General features: G+C 37.3%; 2 protein-coding genes across 2 annotated transcripts; both read left to right on the top strand.

Moving 5' to 3' along the window:
* Positions 1-803: 803 nt before the first annotated feature.
* On the top strand, positions 804-1,745 carry LOC138383721 (olfactory receptor 8B3-like). Its single transcript, XM_069468762.1, has one exon. The coding sequence runs from the start codon at positions 813-815 to the stop codon at positions 1,743-1,745; it is 933 nt and encodes a 310-aa protein (XP_069324863.1). The 5' UTR covers positions 804-812.
* Positions 1,746-11,092: 9,347 nt separating this feature from the next.
* Positions 11,093-18,344, top strand: LOC138383720 (olfactory receptor 8B3-like). The gene is made up of 2 exons (XM_069468761.1): positions 11,093-11,104; positions 17,424-18,344. Exons 1-2 carry the CDS (start codon positions 11,093-11,095, stop codon positions 18,342-18,344), a joined length of 933 nt encoding a protein of 310 aa, XP_069324862.1.
* The last annotated feature ends 950 nt before the right edge of the window (positions 18,345-19,294 follow it).

Genomic DNA, 19,294 nt, shown 5'->3' with positions numbered 1-19,294 from the left:
TGCATCCTCTTAGAATCAAAGGAACCAAAACGTGGGATCCTGAAACTACTCTTCCAGGATCACAGGGAAATAACAAAAATAAAGAAGCACCAAGGTATTCTGGACTAAGAAAGGTGAGTTCTTGAATTCTATTTTTATCAATATCCTCCTTTATGAGCTGGAAATCCAGAGATCTAAGATATGCCATTTGCACCCATGTTGTGCAATCCTTGGATGCACGTGAAACTGGTACAAGAATGTGTTTGAGGAGGGAGCAGGGAATGTTCAGAGACATTAGTGGGCACTGTGGTTGCAGTGTCTCTATCAGTAAGTTTGCTGCCCTTGGACAGAACCCTCTGTGTTCTGGATTTATAGCTTTTTCACTGTGACATTGAACAGTTAATTAAAGTCTGAGAGTCTGGTTCCTTACTTTTGGATTAGAAATGAGAGTCTTGGTTTCCACCCCAATAGAGTCTCAAGTGCATTACAGAGAAGCACCAGGAAGCTAAAGCCCCTGTATCCAATATTACTGGATGGGAGAGGGCTCAAGTGAGTGAAGAAATGATGAGATAAGAGAGGAACAACTGTATTCTGGTCGTTCCCTTTTTTTTCCTTATCTCATGTTATTTCCAGAAGTTATGTTTGCATATGGCAGCACTGGCCTTCTCTCTCTAGAGTAAGTTGGTGCTGCTCTGTAAAGGCACATTTTGTGGGTCCAGGTAAGGGTAGTGTTAGGTATTCATGCATACTTGTAGCAGACTAATTGTGGGAAGAGCTGGGTTGTCCTTTAATGCAACTATTTTTTCTGTCCCCACAGATCCTCTTAGAGAAGAATGGCTCTTGGAAATGTCTCTCTTGTAACTGAATTCATTCTGGTGGGGTTGACAGACCAGCCAGATCTCCAGCTCCCCCTGTTCTTCCTGTTTCTAGTAATGTATATGGTCACTGTGTTGGGGAATTTGGGCTTGGTAACTTTAATTGGTCAGAATTCACACCTTCACACCCCCATGTACTTTTTCCTCTTTAACTTGTCCTTCATAGACCTCTGTTATTCTTCTGTGTTTACACCTAAAATGCTGATGAACTTCATATCAGAGAAGAACATTATCTCCTACACAGGGTGCATGGCACAGCTTTTCTTCTTTTGTTTTTTTGTCATTTCTGAATGCTATGTGCTAACATCAATGGCCTATGATCGCTATGTGGCCATCTGTAACCCACTTTTGTATAAAATTGCCATATCGCCTAAAGTTTGTTGCAACCTCATGCTTGGTTCATACTTGATGGCCTTCTCTGGTGCCATGGCCCACACTGGATGCATGCTGAGACTAACCTTCTGTGATGCAAATACCATCAACCGCTATTTCTGTGACATCCTCCCTGTGCTCCAGCTCTCCTGCACCAGCACCTACGTTAATGAGCTGGTAGTTTTCATTGTGGGGGGTATCAACATCACTGTGCCCAGTCTCACCATCTTTATTTCTTATGGTTGCATTCTTTCCAACATCCTTCAAATCAGCTCCAGGGAGGGCAGGTCCAAAGCCTTCAGCACTTGCAGTTCCCACATAATTACTGTTTCTCTGTTCTTTGGATCATGTGCATTTATGTATCTGAAACCTTCTTCTGCTGGGTCTATGGATGAGGGAAAAATCTCTTCTTTCTTTTATACCAATGTGGTTCCAATGATGAACCCCTCAATCTACAGCTTGAGGAACAAAGATGTTAAACTTGCACTGAGAAAAACCCTGAGTAGTAGAAAGCTTTGATTTGTAACAATACGTCTCTGTGCATGTAGTTACAGGCCTGGGATATTCTGTTTATTTCGTTATAATATTTTAATGGCAGCCTTGTTATCCTATATCTTTTTACCATGGCAAAGAAAATTTGTGTCTTTTCTCAATTTGTTTATAATTTTTAGAGTAGTTATTCTTCTTTTTTTTGCTATTTTCTCAATTTCTTCCACATTTCAACATTTCCCATTTATGAAGAATGTTAAGAATTATCTCTGTTATTTTTTTTCCATTCATCATCACAGACTTCCTTTTCTTTTTTTCTGAAAAAGATTAATAGTTACACAAAAAATCAAAGTAGCACTAGGACAACATTGTGCTATTGAGTATGGGATTTCTTTTGTTAATTTTATTTTTTATTGATATATAATAGATGTGCATATTTTCAAGGTACATATGATAATTTAATACATTGGTGTGGAGTTTCTTATCTTCTACTTGTAATGTATCATTGCAAGCTTGAACCAGATCATCTGGCTCTACTCCTGTGTGTTCATCCTCCACTGGGCAGAAATGTGTCTCCTTGAAATGAAATGCTAGTGTCACAAACAGAGAATGTTTCATAATGAATATCAAACATCACTCATTTTGCAGCTGTACATTATGCACTGAGCTTCTTTTGGTAGAGATTTCCTATTTACCTTCATATAGCCTAACAGCACATGGTAGATTGTTTATATATATTTATTGTATGGAGAGAATACTAATGCTCAGAGATTAATAATTTATTTAAAGTCACACAGTTTCTTAATGAAAAAGCCTAGGACATACTATTCATTCCTGATTTCAGATATACTACACTTTCTAGTATACCTTCTGTCTACTTAATTTTATAATTTTCTGTAAATATGAGTATAAAAGAATTCTATTTTGAACGTTGACTGAGCTTTGTTCCTAAATGATACATGAATTTTTTCAAGGGTGTCTGCTGCTTTATTTTTTGTTTAGAAAAACAGTTAGGCCGGGCGCGGTGGCTCACGCCTGTAATCCTAGCACTCTGGGAGGCCGAGGCGGGTGGATTGCTCAAGGTCAGGAGTTCGAGACCAGCCTGAGCGAGACCCCGTCTCTACTAAAAATAGAAAGACATTATATGGACAACTAAAAATCTATATAGAAAAAATTAGCCGGGCATAGTGGCGCATGCCTGTAGTCCCAGCTACTCGGGAGGCTGAGGCAGTAGGATCGCTTAAGCCGAGGAGTCTGAGGTTGCTGTGAGCTAAGCTGACGCCACGGCACTCACTCTAGCCTGGGCAACAAAGTGAGACTCTGTCTCAACAAAAAAAAAAAAAAAAAAAAAAAAAAAAAAAGAAAAACAGTTAGATAGTTCTTTTCTTTTCGGACAGATGAGGCCATTTGGCCTGGTATAGTTGGAAGATGATTGCCTCAACTAGGGATTTGCAGTTTTCTACAAAATTTTTCTAAAAAACTGAAATATTTTCAAGGTCTTGCAATTCAGAGAACAGGATCTGGGAGAGAAAGTAGCCCAGGAACATGTCATTTAGGCAGGGACCCAAAGAGGCAGATAGCCCATAATTAAGAGATCCCTTTTTAAGAAATTTTAATGAGGTTTTAGAAACTGCACTGCAATCTGAATTTGTATCTGTTGTGTAGATATGTATCTGCTTCAATTACCAGAACTGTTGTAAAACACAATATAATCAGGACCGGATATTACAATTGTAATTCAGATTCAGAAGTGACTAATATTGTGTCAGAGCATTTTATACCTAACTTTGTGGATAAGCGCTGTTCCTGGAGACCAGGATGGACGTGAGTCTGAAGATGAAAGTCAGCTACACTCAGTTAAGTAAAGATGAGAGGAAACAAGTAGTTGACTGTTTGCCTTTGCATGTATGTAATCATAATGCAATCATCATGGGTTTTGCCTTTGTATAAATAGGTCACAACAGGAAAGTTGGCATTGATTAAGAGTAGATGATGTGATTTATTAAAATGATGGTGAAATGAGATGGCCAGAAAACGGTGAAAACAAATATTTTGGTAGTTCCTGCTGGGAATGACAAAAAAAAAAACAAACAAAAAAAAAAAAAAATGAAAAACGACAATAAAGGACTGCGACTACAGAAGAACAATTTAAAATATGAACCCAGAACAAGAGCTCACTCACAACTGACATAGGGATTAGGAAATGTGAAAAGATTAACAGTAATATGACAAAATTTTGACTTGAATCTTTGGATTAAAGTTCCCAAAGTAGTGAAGTCTGCAGAGGTGAGATTTAATAGTATTTTTACTTTGCTCTTGCTTTATTCAGGCAAGAGCCTTTTGATATTTTAGCTAAAAATTAAAAACAAAACAGAGAACATAGGCTGGGTATGGTGGCTCATGCTTATAATCCTAGCGCCCTGGGAAGCTGAGGTGGGAGGATTCCTTGAGTTCAGGAGTTTGAGACCAGCCTGAGCAAGAGCAAGATCCCATCTCTAATAAAAAGTAGAAAGAAATTAGTGAGGCAACTAAAAATATAAAAAATCAGCCAAGTGTGGTGGGGTATGCCTGTAGTTCCAGCTATAAGGGAGGCTGAGGCAGGAGGATCGCTGGAGCCCAGGAGTCTGAGATTGCTGTGAGCTAAGCTGATGCCACAGCACTCTACCAGGCAACAGAGCAAGACTCTTTCTCAAAAAACAAAATAAAACAAAACAAATGAAAAATCACAGAACAGAGACAATAGAACCAAGCAAAATGGTTTTTAATTAGTTCCTAAGTATTTAACCCCCTCCCTACTCTCCAAGGAAAGGTCAATTTATGGAAATGGCCATCAATGCATTGATCCCTACTTATCAAAACTAAAGTTTGAAATTGGAGCTCATTATAGAAATTGTAAAGTGTGGTAGAAAGCTAAGTATCCTGTGTACAGGTGTGAATTAAATTGTGCAAAGTAAGATACAGTGTGTTACAGCTCAGAACCTTTGTATTACACTTGGTATTATTTTAATGCTTGAGCCATTCTCTTCCCTGTGCCTGGTTCTACTACCTCTTTATCTCCCCTATTTTGTTATCTACTTGTTCTGTCTTCCTGGGAGCATTTTTTGATTCCTTAAGACTGAATGAAGGTTTTCTTCTTTTGGCTTTCATCCCATTCATATTTACTTCTACAGTTCCATGTATCACATTGTATTATAAGTGCTTTTTACATTCATTTGTCAGTCTGGATATATTATAAAAGTGAGACTAAACAGAGATTCTTTTCCCATAAAATGAGTGGCTCTTTGGATAGGGCACAGACTTTAAAAGTATGAGTAATGAAAAACTATGTTTTAATGCTACCATATGTGTTCCATGCATAGGGAAGAAAATGGAGTTAATTAAGACCTTTCACCTTCTCACCACTCTAAGTAGGATAGATGCATGCTGAGTATAGTGGGTGAAGTTCATCTTGCATTCTGATGGGGTCAAAAACCTATTCTTTTTTTGTGTGTCTGTTCAGGGAGAAAGCCTACTGCTATTAACAAGGCTTGGCAGATACGAGTCTTGTGTTAGCTGCCCTGCAGGCAGATGCCCACTTTGATCCTCATGAGGCCAGCTGAATACAGCCCTGACTCTTGTGAAGAGTTGTCAAACATTCAGAGCTGATATGCCCAACCACAAGTGGTTCTTGTGTGTGTAAAAAAAAAATGTGTATATATATATAACATTGAATATGTAATATAATATATATTTATATTTACACACAAAGGCATAAAACCCATAAACATGCTTTCATGTCTAAAATGGCATTGGTATCTAAACTCAAATTTATTAGAATTTAGATGTTAGCCAGTTTCATAGTTAAGTCACATGAGCTTCAATAATGAGTAATTGAAGGTCCCAGCTTCAATTTGCGAATGTCCTAGGCACCTCTGTAAAAAAATTCTCTATCCCATACAAAAGTACAAGGCCTTTAAACGTAGAACATCTCTTTGTTAACTGTTATATTCTCAGGTCTTAGTATCTTATTGGTGCTCAAGTAATATTATTTGAATACACTAGTGACACTGAGTTACTGGTATGATACTATCAAGTGGTCCTAGTGAGTCACAGAGGTTTAGTGTGTAATGTCAGGTTAGTTAAAGTTTAAGATGGTGGCTTCCTGCTTGAGTACATTCAGATTATTTTTTCTTGCACATTAGAATTATAAGGCAGTTCAAAATCAGTAAGATATTCACTATATTTAAAATAGGAGTTCCATTCATAAACATAAGAATATATTATTCAATCAGATAGATAAGCACTAGTATAAACCTTAGAAGCATGGCTGCTGCTGCTTCTTTTTTTTTTTTTTTTTTTTTTTGAGACAAAGTCTCACTCTGTTGCCCGGGTTAGAGTGCCGTGGCATCAGCCTAGCTCACAGCAACCTCAAACTCCTGGGCTTAAGCAATCCTTCTGCCTCAGCCTCCCCAGTAGCTGGGACTACAGACATGCGCCACCATGCCCGGCTAATTTTTTTCTATATATATAATTTTAGCTGTCCAGATAATTTCTTTCTCTATTTTTTTAGTAGAGACAGGGTCTCACTCTTGCTCAGGCTGGTCTCGAACTCCTGAGCTCAAATGATCTGCCCACCTTGGCCTCCCAGACTGCTAGGATTACAGGGGTGAGCCACCATGCCCGGCCGATGGCACCTTAATTTAGTTTTTTACTTAAATATCACCAAGTTAAGCTATGTCTATTTTTAGCAATAAACTGAATTTCCATGTCTAGATCATTTCTTAATTTTACTCCCTCACCACTGAACTTTGACTTAGAATTGCTGGTAATAATTTGACTACCTTAAGTTCAGATGAATATCCACACTTGAAATCATTTTTAAATAAAATTAACTTTCTGAGATAACATGACAAGTTACTTTATCAAAATAAAGAGGAAACTGAACAGGAAATTTAAAATAAAATCAACCCTATTGTCTCTTTTCATTCCCCTCCTTCTGCAATATAGTGTTTGTAAGAAACTATTGGTGTGCCAGATGCCTTACATGATGAGTGATTCAGCAGATGCATTGTGCTCTTCCATGAACTGAACCAATTTTAAGACCACAGATTTTTCTCTCATTTTAAAATAAAAATAGAAAATCAAAACAAGATACAATTAAAAAAGAAATTAAAAAGAGGAGAAGCAACTCAAAGAGGGGACAAAGCCCTATGTCAAGAAATATTTTATATACTGAAAATACAAAGATAAATTGGACATGGATCCTAATTCATATAGAAGTTAATATTTTAAATATATATCTGGGAAAATATTTTAAGCTGGTGTAACAGCCAATGAAAAACACCTATGGTGTTAGTTCTGGCATGTTTGAAAACTGATAAGAACTGTTATAGTGAATGAAAGGAGTGAGGGAGAGAGTCACGTAGGAGATGAAGACAGAGATGTAACAAGGGGCAAGATCACGTTGGATCTTGTGGACCATTGTGAAACTCAGTACATAATAATGTCTATTGAAGTTTTATTATCTATAGTCAGACTTTCTTTGTGATGGGGAGCCAGGGTTGGTACAAAGATACTCCTGAAGAGAGGCCAGTGTCTCTTTCTTAATATCACAAGTAGTTACAAAATTTCCTATGGGCATTCCTAACCTCAACTCATATACGTAGTAATTGTCTGTTGACCTTGAATTCTCTTCCATAATGCTGCAGCATGAATTTCCATTTTTTTACTAATTTAGTGAGTATGGCAGTTTCAAAATCATACATGTATTGGAAAGATTTTAAATGAAACATAGAGATGAAGAAAGACGCACCATTGAAACCTAATATTGAAATTTAAAAAGTCATAATTAGCTTATTGCTTCAGGAATTCAGTGCCTAAGAGCTCTGATTGTTACATCTTTGTCTCTTAAGACTTGCCATGCCTCACCCACCCCCAAGGTCCCATAAATGTGGTAGCACAAGTCATTTTCTTTGGTTTGGAGATGATCCTTATTTTGAATTGTTTTAAGACGTTCTGAGAGGCTGACTTTTTTTATATTAAGGGAACCTCTCAATATGAGTATAGACTCATGCTCTTTCCTACATTATATATAAATATTTTGTGTAAATATGCATTTATGCATATTTATTTTTGACATGTACCAGCATAATATAACCTTACATGAGCTAAATAGTTCAAGGATTGTGAGTTGATTTAAAACTTAAAAGCATAGAATATAGATAGCATCAAGATGGTGGAACAGGATGTCCCTAGCACACATACTTCCCCATAAAAAATGATCAAGCATCCATCCTTGTGTAAAAGTGCTTTTGTCGGAGCTGTGGAATCCAGGTCTCAGATTATAAAGCCATGATGGAGCCCAAGACCAAGAACTGCTGCTTTGAGAAAGCAGGTCTATGCCCTGGTGGCAGACGCACTGACCATGATCCTGAATCTATACCAGAAACATCCCCATAGCCCTGTGGACTCAGCTCCAGCTTTGCTTAGTCATGATCCTGCCACCAGGCCCACTTGTAAGAGATCCCAGAAGAGTCATGCCTATTATATCCCAGTAACAGGCTGGCTGAATTTGAACCAACTGCACACTCTGAAGCAGCAGTGTGACCTAGCCCAAGCCTTGCTCTGTCACAGTCTGAGGGTATTCTTTTTCCTGCAAAGACCTGCTGGGACATATGCCGATCTCTGCCCCTGGTGGGAGGATCCCCTGATCTTCATCCTGATTGTGGGGTCTAAATCTGTCCTGTGACTTGACTGCAAGCCTGCTCTATCATGGTCCTGAGGCAGCCCTGCCCTCCCAGAGACCCAACACGGGACGTGCTCTTCCGTGTTCCAGTAATAGGTCTGCCAACCTCAGAACTGACTGCAGACTCTGAAGCAGCCTTATGAGCCAGCTCCAGACCACTCTTCCGTAGCCCAAGGGCAGTGCTATTGGCCCAGAGACCCAGTGAAAAACACACTCATGTGGACCACTTATAACAGTCCCTACTGCAGACCTAGCAGCAATCACATAACCTGGCTCTAGACCTGTTTGTCTATGATCTTGGAGGCAGTACTATCGGTCTGGGGACCCGAGATAGAAAGGTTTTTACTGGTTCAATACAAGTCTGTTTATGAAGACCTGAAGATCTGTTTGCTTGTCAGATGCATAGACACGAACATAAGGCTTCATGTATTACAAAAAAATGAAGCAATAATGCTCCAGTATTTAACTTTAAAGAAATGGAGATTCATGAACTGCTTGACAAAATATCCAAAAATAATAATTTTAAACCATCTAAAAGATAACAAACTGAAATCCTGGATCAGGTATTTATCACCTTTTTTTGTGTTAAGAATGTTTCAATTACACTCTTTAAGTTATTTTAGAGTATACCATTACTTATTGACATAATCACTTTGTTGTGCTATCAAATATTGGTCATTCTATCAATCAGTATTTTTGCACCCAATTTATCCCCTCCCTGCTACCTTTTCCAGCCACTGGTAACCATCATTATACTCTCTGTCTCTATGAGAGCAATTGTTTTAATATTTAGTTCCCACATGAGTTTTATTTTTCTATGCTTGGCTTATTTCACTTAACATAATGTTCTCTACCTCCGTTTGTTGTTCCAAATGACAAGATTTCATTATTTTTATGGATGAATAATATTCCATTGTGTATATGTACCACAATTTCTTTATCTATTCATCTGTTGATGGATAACTAAGTTGATTCCAAATCTTGGCTATTGTGCTGCACTAAACATGGGAGTGCAGATGTCTTTTTGATATATTGATTTCCTTTCTTTTGGATATATACTAGCAGTGGATTGCTGGTCATGCGGCAGGTGTATTTTTAGTTTTTTAAGGAACCTCCACATTGTTCTCCATAGTGGTTTCACTAATTTACATTGTCACAAACAGTGCATAAGGGTTCCCCTTTATCCATATCCTAGCCAGCATATGTTATTGCCTGTCTTTTTGATAAAAGCCATTTTAACTGGGGTAAGATGATATCTCATTGAGGTTTTGATTTGCATTTCACTAATAACTGATGATATAGAGCATTTTTCCATATACTGTTTGCCATCAGTATGTCTTCTTTTGAGAAATGTCTATTCAGATTTTTTGCCCATTTTTAATCAGATTATTTGTTTTCTTTTTCTATTGAATTGTTTGAGCTCCTTACATATTCTAGTTATTAGTCTCATGTGAGAACGGTAGTTTGCAAATATTTTCTACCAGTCTGTGGGGTGTCTCTTCACTTTTTTGATAGTTCCTTTTGCTATGCAGAAGCTTTTTAGCTTGATATGATCCCATTTGTCCAATTTTGCTTTAGTTGCCTATGCTTTTTGGCATTACTCAAGAAATTATTACCCAGACAAATGTCCTGGAACATTTCCCCAATGTTTTCTTTCAGTAGTTTCATAATTTGAGGTCTTAGATTTAAGTACTTATTCCATTTTAATTTGATCTTTGTTTATAGCAAGGGACAAGGGCCTACTTTCATTCTTTTGCAAATGGATAGCCTGTTTTCCAGCACAGTTTATTCAAGAGATTATCCTTTCCTAAATGTATGTTTTTGGCACTTTTGTTGGAAATAAATTCAGTATAGATGGGTGGATTTATTTCTGGGTTCTCTATTCTGTTCCATTGGTCTATGTGTCTGTTTTTATGCCATTAACCATGTTGTTTTGGTTACTGCAGCTGTGTATAATTTGAAGTAATGTAATGTGACTCCTCCAGTTTTGTTCTTTTTGTTCAGGATGGCTTTGGATATTCTGGGTCTTTTGTGGCTCCATGTAAATTTCAGGATTATGTTTTCTATTTCTATGAAGAATGTCATTGGTATTTTGATGTGGGATTGGGTTGAATCTGTACATTGCTTTGAGTAGTATGAATATTGTAACAACATTGATTCTCCTAATCCATCAGCATGTAATATCTTTCCATTTGTTTTTGTGTCCTCAATTCCTTTCTTCTATATTTTATAGTTTTCATTGTAGAGGTTTTTAACTTCTTTTATTAAGCTTATTGCTATGTATTTTATTTATAGCTATTGTAAATGGGATTACTTTCTTGGTTTCTTTTTTAGGTTGTTTGCTGTTGGCATATAGGAATGCTACTGATTGTATGTTGATTCTGTATCCTGCAACTTTACTGAATCTCTTTATCAGTTCTAACAGTATTTTATTGTGGAATCCTTTGGTTTCTGTAGAAATAAGATTGTATGAAGTACAAATAAGGATAATTTGATGTCTTCCTTTCTAATTTGGATGTTCTTTATTTCTTACTCTTGCCTGATTGCTGTAGCTAGAACTTCCAGTACTACGCTGAATAACATTGGTGAAAGAGGGTGTCCTTTTTTTGTTCTAGATCTTAGAGGGAAGACTTTCAGTTTTTCCCCATTCAGTATGATACTAACTGTGAGTCTGTAATATATGGCATTTATGATGTTGATGTGTGTTCCTCTGTACCCAGTTTTTTGGGTGTTTTTATCATGTAGCATGTTGAATTTTATTGAATGCTTTTTTAGCATCAATCGAAATGATCATATGTTTTTTGTCCTTTGTTCTGTTGACATGATGTATCACATTGATTGATTTACTTATGTTGAAACATCCTTGCATCCCTGGGGTGAATTCCACTTTATCATGATGAATAATCTTCTAAATGTGCTGCTTAATTTGGTTTGCTAGTATTTTGTTAAAGATTTTTGTATCTATGTTGATCCTAGATTTGGCCTATAGTTTTCTTTTTGTTGTTGTTGTGCCTTTGTCTGGTTTTGGTATTAGGGTGATACAGGCCTCATAGGATAAGTTTGGGAGTATGCACTCCTCCTTGATTTTTTGAAATACTTTAAGTAGAATTGGTATTAAGTTCTTCTTTGAATGGTTGGTAGAATTCAGCAGTGAAGCCATCAGGACCTGGACTTTTCTTTGCTGAGAGACTTTATATTTCTGCTTTTATCTCATTACTTGTTATTGGTTTATTTAGGTTTTGGATTTCTCCCTGGTGCAATGCTGGTAGATTGTGTCTAGATATTTATCTATTTCTTCTAGGTTTTCCAATTAATTGGCAGATACTTGCTCATAGCAGTTTGTAATGATACTTTGAATTTCTGCAGTATCAGTTATAATGTCTCCTTTTTCATCTCTGATTATATTTATTTGGGGTTTTTCTCTCTTTTTAAGTTAGTCCAGCCAAAACTTTGTGAGTTTTATTTTCTCAAAAAACCAACTTATTGTTTTGTTCTTTCATATTTTTTCTGATTCAATTTCATTTATTTCTGCTCTGATTTTTAGTATTTCTTTCCTTCTACTGATTTTACATTTGGTTTGCTCATTTTTCCAATTCTTTTAAAATATAATGTTATGTTGTTTTCTTGAAGCTTTTGTACTTTTTTGACGTAGGCCCTTATTGTTATAAACTTTCCTCTTAGTAATGCTTTTACTGTATCCCATACTTTTTTGGTATGTTGTGTTTTCATTTGCTTTGAGAAATTTCTAAATTTCTTTCTTAATTTATTCTTTGACCCAATGGTCATTCATGAGCATGTTGTTTAATTTCCATGTGTTTGTATAGTTTCCAATGTTCCTCTTATTGATCTTTAGTTTTATTGAATTCTATCTTATTGATTTCTAGTTTTATTCCATTGTTGTCAGAGAAAATATTTGATATGACTTAAATGTTTTTTAATTTTTAAAAACTTGTTTTGTGGCCTAACATATGGTCTATCCTTGAGAATTATCCATGAGCTGAGAGGAAAAACATGTATTCTGCATTTATTGTATGATATATTCTATAAATATCTATTATGTCTATTTGTTCTATAGTAAAGATTATGTCCAATTTTTCTTTGTTGATTTACTGTCTGAATTATTTCTACAATGATGAATGTGGGTGTTGAGATCTCCAACAATGATTGTATTGGGTCTATCTCTTTCTTTAGCTCTGGTAATATTTGCTTTATATATCTGGGTGCTCCAGTGTTGGGTGCATAAGTATATGGAATTGTTATAACCTCTTGCTGAATTGACCTCTTTGTCATTATAGAATGATGTTCTTTGCCTCTTTTTTACAGTTTTGGTCTTGAAATCTATTTTATCTGATAGAAGTATAGCTATTCTTACTCTTTTTTTGGTTTCCATTTTCATGGAACATCTTTTTCCATCTCTTTATTTTCAGTCTATATCTATTTTTATAAGTGAAGTGAGTTTCTTGAAAACAGCATACAGTTGAGTCTTCGTTTTTTATCCATTCAGCCACTGTATGTATTTTGATTGGAGAGTGTAGTCCATTTACATTCAATGTTATTATAGATACATAAGGGCTTACTACTTTATGTTGTTATTAGATTTCTGATTGTTTTGTAGTCCTCTGTTCCTTCCTTCTGTCCTGTCTTCCTTTGTGGAAAAGTTATTTTCTCTGGTAGTTAGTGTGTTTTAATTTCTCGATTTTTATTTTTTGTGTATCTGTTGTAGGTTTTTAAATTTGAAGTTACCGTGAGACTTGCAAAAAAAAAAAAATTTGTAACCAATTATTTTAAACAGATAACAACTTGTTTATGCTTACAAAACAAAGATGCAAAGAAAATCTAAAAGAAACTACACTTTACCTCCATTCTCTCCCTGCCTTTTGAATTTTTGTTGTTTCCATTTGTATCTTTTTATACTCTAACTTAAAAACTTGTATTTATTATTTTTGATAGATTTGTCTTTTAGTCTTCTCACTCAGGATGTAAATGGTTTATGCCACCACAATCACAGCAATAGAGTATTCTGTATTTGTGTACTTACTAGTGAGTTTTATACCTTCAGATAATTTCTTATTGTTCATTAATGTCCTTCTCTTTCAGGTTGAAGAATTCCTTTTAGTATTTCTTGAAGGACCGTTCTGGTGTTGATGAAAACCCTCAGCTTTTGTTTCTCGGGAATGTCTTCTTTTCTCCTTCATGTTTGAAGGATATTTTTATAAGGTATAATATTCTAGCATTGGTTTTTTGCTTTAGCACTTTGCATATGACATGCCTCTCTCTCCTGGCCTATAAAGTTTCCACTGAAAAGTCTATTGCCAGTCATGTTGAAGCTCTTTTATGTTTTTTTTTTCTTTTTTCTTGCTTCCCTTAGGACCTTTTCTTTATCTTTGACCTTTGGGAGCTGGATTAATAAAACCCTTGAGGTAGTCTTGTTTGGGTTAAATCTGCTTGGTGTTCTATGACCTTCTTGTAGCTGAATAATGGTATGTTTCTCTAGATTTGGAAAGTTCGCTGTTGTTACTTCTTTGAATAAATTTCCTGCCCTCATCTCTTTCTCCACCTCCTCTTCAAGGCCAATAACTGTTAGGTTGCCTTTTTGAGGCCATTTTCTAGATCTTGTAGGTGTGCTTCATTCCTTTTTTTTTCTTTCTTCTCTTCTGTTTGTGTATTATCAAATGGCCTGTGTAATTCTTTCTTCTGCTTGATCAATTCTCATATTGAGAAATTCTGATACATTTTTCATTTTGTCAACTGAATTTTCAGCTCCAGAATTTCTGCTTGATTTTTAAAAAATGTTTCAATCTCTTTGTCAAATTTCTCTAATAGGCTTTGGAATTCCTTCTCCATGTTTTCTTGAAGTTCATTTAGCTTCTTCAGAACAGCTATTTTGAATTCCATTTGTGAAAGGTCACATATCTCCATTACTCCATAATTGGTCACTGGTGTCTTATTTAGTTAATTTGGTGAGGTCATGTTTTATTGGACATTGTTTCATGTTTGTGGATGTTTGTCAATGTCTGGGCATTGAAGAGTTGGGCATTTAATCTAATCTAATCTTTGGAGTCTGGGCTTATTCCAACTCATCCTCTTGAAAAGGCTTTCCAGGTAATCAAAGGGAATTTAGTGTTCTGATCTAAATCTTTGGATTGTGCTGCCATATGAGCACTGGGGGGTGCCCCATGCTCAGTAACACTGTGACTCTTGCAGACTCTTTGTGGTACCACCTTGGTGGACTTGGGTAAGATATGAGAGAATTCTCTGGATTACCAGGCAACGTCACTCACCCTCTTATCTCACTCTCCATGCTAGGCTGCTGAAGTTGGGGGGGGGGAGTGATGTGGGCATTCCTTGATGGCCACTACAGCTGTACCAGGTCATCCTTGTGCCAGGTTAACCCTGAAGCCAGCCCCATCTCACCAAATGCCCAGGGTGACTGCTGCTTGGCTACCTCTGATGTTTATGCAAAGCATAAGGGCCCTTAAGTCAGCAAGTAGTAAATCCTGCAAGGACTGGGTCCTTTCCCTCAGAACAGCAGGCCCAGGGTGAGTCTAGAAATGTTGTCCAGGAACTAAGCCTGGAATCAGGGGCTGCAGGAATCTGCTTGGTACTTTATTTTATTATGGCTCAGCTGATTCTCAAGTTGCAAGACAATGTCCTTTGTACTCTTCCCTTTCCTTTCCCCTGGCAGAAGACTCTCCCTGAGCTACACTGCCGGGGTTGGATGATGGATGGGCCAGGCACTTGCTGAGCCAACACAACTGATATCTCACTGGGTCACGTGCAACCCCTATCCATTGGCTTTGAAAGAGAACAGCCACAGGGCTTGCCCAAGTACTACAGTCCTTGTGGCCTCACTGCATTATGAATTTAGGGCCTCAGGCCACTTTCTTTAGCTATTGTTGGGGCTAGCTGGAACTTGGGTTTCTACTGCTTGGGCAAGAATTCCACTCTGGCTGAGGATGGTCTAAATTCTGTCTCCATGGGTGCTGGCAGAATCCTGTTCTGTGTTGTGTTCCCCTGTGACAACGTAGCCTCTTTTAGCAAACATGAACATGAATCACAGAGAGTTTAAATAACATTTAAATTAGTGGTTACATTTAAACTCTCAGCAGAATCATCAGGTAGGTGTTTAGAAGTAAAAAGTTTAGAAGGAAGAAAGGAATTAAAAAAAAACTGTGATATTCCATGTAAAACAACAACTGAGATAAGTTACTGCAATTCTTGCAAAACTTGAGATAAAAATGTAGAAAGTATGGAGGTAGAACCTGTTCAAAATTTTCATTTAGGAAGTTGAAGAGAGAGAGAAAAATTCAAAGCAATATATTTCCCATAAGATATAAAGGTGATGGGGAGATGGGAGTTTATTTTTGGTTCTGTCTTGGGGGATGTACAAGCCCAAGGGTGAAGGGAAGACTTGAGTAAAATTGTGAGTCCCTGAGGAACTGCAGATCATGGTCCAGGGTGTAAATACAATCCCTTTATTTCCCTTTTACACCTACAAGTTGTTCTCTTGGGAGAAGACATAGAAGCTTCTATCCTGTTTATAACCAGGTGCATTCTATCAGCAAACTCATATTAAATCTTCTATGTCTTATCTAGTGGCAAACATGACAATAATAAACACTTTATTTTTCTCTGTTGTGTAAGAGTACTCAAAGTCATAGTAAGAAATTATGATCTGTAGAACATAGAAATTTGCAGGACATATTGCAGTTTAAAGGTGGACTGCACCTTCCTAGTATCAAAGCAACTAAAGCCTCAGAACCTGAAATTTCTCTTCCAGAACTATGGTCATAAATAACAAGAATAAGGAAGCACCAAGTACTTCTGATTTAAGGAGGGTGAGTTACTGAATTCCATGCATATTACTGTTCTCCTTGTTTTGAGATGGAAGTCCATGAATCTAAGATAGGCCACTTTCTTTTCCATATTATTCAGTTCTCGGATTCAAATGAAGGTGCCAGAAGGATCTCTTCAAGGGGCAGCAGAGAACATCCAGATATTAGTCAACCCAGTGGTTGCAGTATCTAATCAGTGAGTTCCCTCTCTATGGACAGAACACTCTCTGTTCTAGATGTAGGGATTTTATTGTATCACTTGGGGCAGTAACTTAACCTGTTCTGGACTCTGGTCCCATAATTGTGGATTAGAAACAATGTTTTAGCTCCCACCCACAGAGTTTAATCTGCATTAAAGGACAGCACAATGTCACTAAGGTGTCTCTCTGGCACCAATTTTACTGGTGAGCAAAGGGATGAAGTGAATGAAGAAATAATGACATGAATCCTAGCACTCTGGGAGGCCAAGGTGGGAGGATCGCTCGAGGTCAGGAGTTCAAGACCAGCCTGAGCAAGATCTAGACCCTGTCTCTACTAAAAATAGAAAGAAATAATCTGGACAGCTAAAAATATATATAGAAAAAAATTAGCCAGGCATGGTGGCACATGCCTGTAATCCCAGCTACTTGGGAGGCTGAGGCAGAAGGATTGCTTGAACCCAGGAATTTGAGGTTGCTGTGAGCTAGGCTGATGCCATGGCACTCTAGCCCAGGCAACAGAGCGAGACCCTGTTCCAAAAAAAAAAAAAGAAAGAAAGAAAGAAAGAAGGAAGGAAAAGAAAAGGGAAAAAAAAAAAAAAGAAATAATGACAGGAGAGGAGGACAATTCTGTCCTGGGCCACCCTTCTTCCCTTTTATCCCCTCTTATTTCCAGCAGTCATGTTTGCAACTGATGGCTTCAGCCTTCATGCTGTAGGCTAAGTTGGTGGTGCGGTTTGCTGTATGTAGCTTAGTAAGACTCTTATAAGAGGAAGTTGGTATCACTCTGTATCATGGTAGTGGTAATGGCAGATACTGTGGGTCCAGTTGGACTAGACTCACACAACCCCAGCATATGCCCAATGCTTATGGGACCAGCTTTGTGGTAAGAGCTGGATTGTCCTCTAATGCAACCCTTTTATTCCTGTGTCCACAGATCCTCTTAGAGAAGAATGGCTCCTGTGTAACTGAATTCATTCTGATGGGATTAACAGAGCAGCCAGATTTTCAAATGCCCCTGTTCTTCCTGTTTCTAGCAATGTATGTGGTCACTGTGTTGGGGAATTTGGGCTTGTTAATTCTAATTGGGTTGAGTTCACACCTTCACACCCCCATGTACTTTTTCCTCTTTAACTTGTCCTTCATAGACCTCTGTTATTCTTCTGTGTTTGCACCCAAAATGCTGATGAACTTCATATCAGAGAAGAACATTATCTCCTACACGGGGTGCATGACACAGCTTTTCTTTTGCTGTTTTCTAATCATTTCTGAATGTTATGTGCTGATGTCAATGGCCTATGACCGCTATGTGGCCATCTGTAACCCACTTTTGTATAACATTGTCATGTCTCCTAAAGTGTGTTGCAACCTCATGCTTGGTTCATACTTGATGGCCTTCTCTGGTGCCATGGCCCACACTGGATGCATGCTGAGACTGACCTTCTGTGATGCAAACACCATCAACCACTATTTCTGCGATATCTTTCCAATGCTCCAGCTCTCCTGCACCAGCACCTATGCTAATGAGATGGTGGTTTTCATCACAGGGGGCATCAATATCACTGTGCCCAGTCTCACCATCTTTATTTCTTATGGTTGCATACTTTGCAACATCCTTCAAATCAGCTCCAAGGAGGGCAGATCCAAAGCCTTTAGCACATGTAGTTCCCATATAGTTGCTGTCTCTCTGTTCTTTGGATCAGGTGCATTTATGTATCTCAGGCCATCTTCTGCTGGGTTTATAAATGAGGGAAAAATCTATTCTGTCCTATACACCAATGTGGTGCCCATGATGAACCCCTTATTTTATAGCTTGAGGAACAAAGATGTTAAATTTTCACTGAGAAAAACCTTGAGTACTAGAAAATTTTGATCAGAAACAACATCTCTTGGTGCATGTAGTTATAGAGCAGGGAGTGTCTGTATTTTATTACAACAGTTTAGGAGGTAATATTTTTTCCTATGTTTCTTTTGAGTATCCTCTCTATGTTTCCAACTATTTTTTAATATAGGTCTTCTTTTTCCCCGTGACTTGCACATTTTCCCCCTTCTCCATCATTTTTCCAATTTTGTAATGAAGTTAAGGAAGTTTTAATCTCTGTTTTTTCCATTGTCATTATGGACTTTCTTTTTTCCTCCTGGAAAAGGTGGATGCTTCTGCAAGTAATCAAGTGAAGTAAAACTAGGATAACAATGGGTTATTGGTGGCTGTGAGTTTCTTTTCTTTGACTTGCACAGTGCACACATTAATCAGACAACCTGTTTCTACTCTTGTCTTTCCATCTCCCACTGGGCAGCATCTTGTCTCCTTCAAATGCCAGTGTTTCATAGAGATGCAGTGCTCCACAAGGCCTATCATATATAATCCATTTTGTCTTTGTAATGTCTTTGTCTATGCATTAATCTTCTTTTGGCATAAATTTCACATTTACCTTTGTACATTAAAAATGACTCACAGTAGACCATCAAAATACATTTATTGCATGAAGTCAGACAGCTTCTTCATGAAAAAGCCTGTAATACTCTAACAGCCTCCGAATTTTAAGGGTACCTTTCTCTCCGGTATACTTTCTTTTTATTTGATTTTATTATTTTTATTAACTAAGCATGAAATTATATATGCAAAAATATTACTTTTGGGAAACTGAGTATGCTTTGTTTCTAGATTACATATTAACTTCTCTCAGGATGTATGTTGCTTTGTTGTTGTTTTTTTGATCCAGATAGTAGTTTGATCATTCTTTTCCTTGTGAAAGAAGAGGTCTGTTAAGCTAGAATAGGTCAAGATATTAATAATTTTCTCAAGTAGGGAGATCACTTGTT

This window comes from Eulemur rufifrons, chromosome 6, assembly GCF_041146395.1.
Source record: "Eulemur rufifrons isolate Redbay chromosome 6, OSU_ERuf_1, whole genome shotgun sequence".
Taxonomy (NCBI): Eukaryota; Metazoa; Chordata; class Mammalia; order Primates; family Lemuridae; genus Eulemur; species Eulemur rufifrons.
Note: the sequence above shows the minus strand (reverse complement) of the source record. Positions and strands in the feature narration are given on the sequence as shown.

Coding starts and splice junctions, on each gene's coding strand:
- LOC138383721 (XM_069468762.1), top strand. CDS start 813: ATGGCTCTTGGAAATGTCTCTCTTGTAACTGAATTCATTCTGGTGGGG.